Source organism: Nicotiana sylvestris, chromosome 2, assembly GCF_000393655.2.
Source record: "Nicotiana sylvestris chromosome 2, ASM39365v2, whole genome shotgun sequence".
NCBI lineage: Eukaryota > Viridiplantae > Streptophyta > Magnoliopsida > Solanales > Solanaceae > Nicotiana > Nicotiana sylvestris.
The window spans coordinates 77,508,749-77,514,249 of NC_091058.1; the positions used below are offsets into that span (position 1 = coordinate 77,508,749).

The 5,501-nt window shown below is 35.0% G+C and overlaps 1 protein-coding gene across 3 annotated transcripts; it reads right to left on the reverse strand.

Moving 5' to 3' along the window:
• Positions 1 to 404: 404 nt before the first annotated feature.
• Positions 405 to 3,318, reverse strand: LOC104232809 (probable pectinesterase/pectinesterase inhibitor 40). 3 transcript variants are annotated; one of them, XM_070167432.1, is made up of 4 exons: positions 3,104 to 3,318; positions 2,767 to 2,943; positions 1,687 to 2,013; positions 405 to 1,204 (listed from the first exon to the last, which is right to left on the reverse strand). In XM_070167432.1, the coding sequence occupies exons 3-4, from the start codon at positions 2,000 to 2,002 to the stop codon at positions 513 to 515; spliced, it is 1,008 nt and encodes a 335-aa protein (XP_070023533.1). In that variant the 5' UTR covers positions 2,003 to 2,013; positions 2,767 to 2,943; positions 3,104 to 3,318; the 3' UTR covers positions 405 to 512. The 3 variants fall into 3 exon arrangements, with proteins under 3 accessions (XP_070023533.1, XP_070023534.1, XP_070023532.1); XM_070167433.1 differs by lacking the exon at positions 2,767 to 2,943 and having other exon boundaries at positions 3,001 to 3,318; XM_070167431.1 differs by having other exon boundaries at positions 2,547 to 3,318.
• Between the last annotated feature and the right edge of the window lie 2,183 nt (positions 3,319 to 5,501).

Consider the following 5,501-nt stretch of genomic DNA (forward strand, 5'->3'; position numbering starts at 1 on the left):
TCCTTATATCATTGCAAATAATCCTCACGTCATGAGTTAACTTTTTAGATTGAGTTCGGCCAAATTTTGTGCAACTGAAAATATATACCTGTCCTGGTGAAAGTAAGTAATTAACTGGAGTTCTACATCTTCTTACCTATTGAGTTATCGAACTTGATTGTGTAATGTTCTATTTAGGTTTAATCTTCTTGTAACTTTCTATATCTTGGCGTTATCTTCGTGGAGCATGCACAGCAATATTGGTAAAACGATGAACGATCCAAGTGATGGTTGTAGTCTTGTCTTAGTAAAAAGTTTAATTTCCATGTCAAATCCAAGTAAAACAATCATGAAACGTTGTTCAAGCAATTCCAATAGTATTTGCTAATCTCATAATTCTAGGACTGGGAAATCCCTTTCTCGACTCATATGGCATCAGATAGAGTTCAACATAATAAGTTTCAAGAGATTTCAGGTGCATAATCAATACTTCAAAAAATCAAAAGCAAACATGTTTAAACATTAATGAATTCCTAAACAGAATCCTCATCATCATTAAGATCAAGATAATATGGGATTATGTCGGGGATCCATTTATCACCTTGGAGGAAGTTGCGCACTGTAAATTTGGAGGCTTCAGTTTTATCGATGACTTTTGACCAATTTAACCTTCCTGTCGTATTAGACCCCGGTCCTCTGTTATTATACTCTGCAAAATATGTGTTTGCGACATCGGGTTTTTGAAGCCAACCTTGGGGGTCTATGAAGCCATCAATAAAACTTGACATAACTACTCCCCTTCCTAGGTTCTTCCATGGTCTGCCTAAGTAACTCTTCACTGCTGACTTATTAAAATCTGGTGCAGGAGTTATTGTACAATTCTGAAGAATTAGCCCTGGATTCGTAGTTATGTTGTCTAAACCTGCGGCAATTATTGTGACTTCTTGTCCTGGTACAGGTGTTCTAGCATAAACTACACTATTTTGAAAAATGGCTTGTCCATCACCAGAGATAAAATCTATGGTGCCATAAACTTCGCATTCTCTGAAAAATTGCGCACCTACTTGCGCGAAAATGGTATCCTGGAAACTCTCAAAACGACATTGATAATATGAAGCGAAACCATGAAAAGCTGCACTAGTCAATGCAGCCGATTGTCCAGCTCCTGCCCCTGCTGTATTTCTAATTGTCATCTTCATTCCAATGAAACCTTTTCCATATACTCCTGTTCAATAAAATTTACTCATGTAACGATAATTGATGTCCATAATTTAAACACTGTTTTTTTTCTCCTTTTTTTCGAATACTTACTTTGATCAATATTATCTGTCTCTTAAGATTATTGTACACCCTCCTCTTAAGAAAGCACTTTTGACAACCGTGATGATTAAAGTATTCGTCCAAACTACTCTTTACCTCCTCTTCAAAAGCTCATTTAATTAACACTTCACTAATTAAAATAATAAGGGCTCGTTTGGTATGAGGGATAAGGGATAATTAATTCTAGGATTAAATTTGATATGAGTTTATCTCACGTTTGGTTGGGATAAAATCGTAGTATAACTAATCCCGAGGTTACTTATCCCTGGATTGAAGTGTTTTTTTACTCCCATGAGAGGATGAGAGGGTGGGATAACTAATATAGATATAAAAATGACTCGATTGGTGAGTACTTGATGTGACTGGTAATAGGGAGAGATTACATACCTAATGTTGCTGTACCAGCTACTGAGCTGCCGCTTTTATTTGAAGAAATTATGGTGATTCCCATACCATCACCAACAAGGCATATGTTAGTTTTATAATTAGGAACAACGACATTTTCATTGTAAGTGCCTGCTTTGACATGTATAAAGAATAGTGTTGCACTCTGAGAAGGAGCTGCATTTACAGCATCAGTTATTGTTGTGAAGTTGCCTGTCCCATCCTCTGCAACTGTTGAAGAGAAAGTCATACAATTCCCTGCACCCCACCAAAACATCACCAATATTATTATGAAAATTCCCATTTCTTTGCCTTCCATCTGGATTTTTCCTACATTAATAGAACAAAATAAAACAAAATTTAAGTCAAAAAGAAATTAACAAGAAACTACAAACTAGAGAATTGATAACGGGTTTTAATAAAGAAAATTTCACTAGAAAATGCTAAGGGGCTAATATATCTCAAAAACTATAGTAATCGCATGATTAGATTACTGAAACCATTAGCATCAACTTACTACGAATCACAAAATTCTGATAAAGGGTGAGTGTACTCAAGACACACGTATAATTTAAAGATAAAACAAACAATGCATTGTGAACCAATAAATATAAATGTGATAAAGAAAAACTGATGAAACAGTAATAATTCATGAAATGTGAATTACAAATGTCTTCATTATATAGGGAGACAATGCCAATTTTGATTGTTTGCTCTAAATGGTTTTTAGAATATAGATATAACGGTATAATAGCATATTATCTTCACATTAAATTACTTACTTAGAACTCCAATTTGCTTCAGATTTAGTTACTACTATTTTCAACTTTGGTATTCAATTGGTTTTATTTAATGTCATTTACCTAAAACAGCAGCAACCCAGGTAGAAGGACGAAGGGCTAAGGGGTCTAGATTCCCTTCAGTATTAAATGCTCCAGTAATTTTCAATATTCTTATTGATTGAAGCCACGTGTCCCTATGAAAATTGAATGGCTTGATTGCATCTCTTCTCTCCACCTATGTAACAGTGTTTCTCTCTTTTCAAACAGAGAACAAAGATACAGAAATGAAACATATGCTCACTTGTTCAGCCTTGGACGCTCTTCCATTTTTGTCTCTAGCTTGAATTAGGAATTGGTTTTGCTTTTTCCAGAGAGCAATTTAGTTGAACTACACCCAGTCTTTTGCTCCATAACAGCAGGGACATTGTCAACACATCTCAATTTCCTTTATAACCACCTCTTGGAAAAATTTCTAATGCTATGGAACAGCAGATGTAGAGGAAAAGAGTTATGATCAAAGAAAAAGAATGCTTACATGGATGGAGGAGAAGAGATGCAATCTAAACCGTGGCAGCTGGATTTTTCTCCCAGAATGTTGGCTGCAGAAAATCTAAATTTTATTTTGTCTTGGTACATACCATATGTTATCTCATGTTGATAAGATAAAGTAAATAAAATGTAATTATTTTATCCCTCTTGGAATATAATGTCCAGGTTTGTGTTCTCTTCTCAGTCTTTGTATCATCATTTGGCTAGGTCTTCTTATCGTTTCTGACCTCTTCATTCTCCATATGCAACTCAAGGAAATGTTGTATGTGCCGTTGGCGTGTCGTTACCGTCGTCAGTTTTCTGATCAGTTCCATTCTACTCTTGTCTCCACATTGGTGGTGAATGTGGTAACTTATTTTTTGGAGTATATGATTTTGAACTGTCCTTATCTTTTAGTACCTTATAAGCTACTAGTATTCTCGATTGAGTTAGACTTAATATGCATTTTCTCATCGTTTACCAGCCCAATACACTACATCGGAAGTAACAATACACTTCATTAGCTTACTGCAATTAAATATATAACAGAATAATTTAAGAATGTGTATTAACTAATTATACTAATTAATTAAGTGATAACAATATATGTGACATCACATATCATTATGTGTGTAATTTTCTCCTATTTGAACTCCCATTTTCTGAGAGAATTTAATCTTGCATATATATTTTTACTTAAAACTTTTACCAACTTAGCCCTGATTGATTCAAGACATTTTATGCATGATATGAAATAAAGTTCTTTCATTTGCTTCTGGGCTCAATGTTAATACGATAACATGACATACCTTTGTAAATGTTTGTAAGATAACAAATACTATTTACTATTAAATTAATACACTTTAAAATATTGAGCTATGATCCATAATCGATGAATGAAAATATTGCCTTAGCTTATGACTAATATTTCTACTTTAGCTAAAAAAAATTAATTCCTTCACGGAATCCTCATCCTTTTGTTTAGAAAAAGAACTTTTTATTATATATAGGGGGTAAGGGAATGAGAAGGGGAAATGAGGGAGGGGATTACTAGATGAGGAATCAAATCCTCATCATTAAGATCTACATAGTGTGGTATTATGTCGGGGATCCATTTATCACCTTGGATAAAGTTGCGTACTGTGAATTTAGAGATTAATTCTCTGTTATTGATGGCGTTTACCCAACTTACCTATCGAATTGGCCCTCCTCTATTATTGTACTATGGAAAATATACGGTTGTACTGTCCCATTGTAGCCAACCTTGTGGGTCTATGAAATCATCGATAAAACTTGACATGATTATCGTTGTTGAATGATCTTTCCATGGTCTACCTAAGTAACTTGTCACCTCCTCGGAATAGGGGTGACAATTTGAGCTCAAACCCATCTAACATGCTCAACCCGATCAGAGATTAATGGGTTGAGTTACAAACATTTTAGCTCATGGGTTTATAGCCCATCTTAGCCAAGTACACTTTGGGTTGAGTTGGGTTGGGTTGGACAATGACCCATTTATTGACCTAACATATCTTGACCCGCCTAAATTTAACAAAAACCCGCTCATTTGCCACCCCTACCTCTGAATTATTATTACGCAATTCTGGTGTGGGTATAATTGTACAATTCTGAAGAATTTGCCTTGAATTCGTAGCTGCTGTGTCAAAACTTGGGGCAAGTATTGTGATTTCTTGTCCTGGTAAAGGTAATCTTGCATAAATTACAACCAAAGATAAAATCTACGGTGCCAAAAACTTCACATTCTCTGGGAAATTGCACCCCGTATTGCGAAAAAACTGTGTCCTGATAACCCTCAAAACGACACAGATAAAATGTAACGAAACTAGCTCCACTAGTCAAGGCGGCCGCTTGTCCAGCTCCTGCTCCAGCACTATTTCTAATAGTCATGTTCATTCCGATTAAACCATCGCCGTATACTCCTGTATAATAAATTTGCTAATGTAATGACTTCAGTTAATCATCGAAATATTATATAGTTGAAGCCCATAAGCTAAACAATATTTATTGTTCTTCTATATATTAGATTATTAATTCGCAGTCATAGCAGAGATCAAGGCACAATCATACCGATATAAAATCATAATTTTGAGTTAGAGTCTAAGAAAGCATACCGTTAAACTCCATAGATTCAGCAGTGACAACAGAACTTGACTGATGGGACGTCTACCGTTACTATGTATTCAAGAGGCAGAATACACTAGGGTTTTCTAATAGCTAGGGAAAGGGGGGTTGACCTCTATTTATAAAGAGTGTCTACCCATCACAGGCCAATAGTTATTGGGTCTCACTTATCCACATACACAATATTTAATATTAGGCCTTTTATTTATCCACCACTTGGGCCACGTCATTATCCTTTCAGGCTATAACCAATTAACGTAAGTCCAAATTCCAACATTCTCCCACTTGGACGCCAACATTAATTGAGGACACAAAAACCATTTTAAATATTTGAGTTTTAAGAAAATTCTTTTAAAAAAAGATTTT

Coding starts and splice junctions, on each gene's coding strand:
- LOC104232809 (XM_070167432.1), bottom strand. CDS start 2,002: ATGGAAGGCAAAGAAATGGGAATTTTCATAATAATATTGGTGATGTTT. Junction 1,205..1,686: donor AGCTGGTACAGCAACATTAG/GTATGTAATCTC, acceptor TTTATTGAACAG/GAGTATATGGAAAAGGTTTC.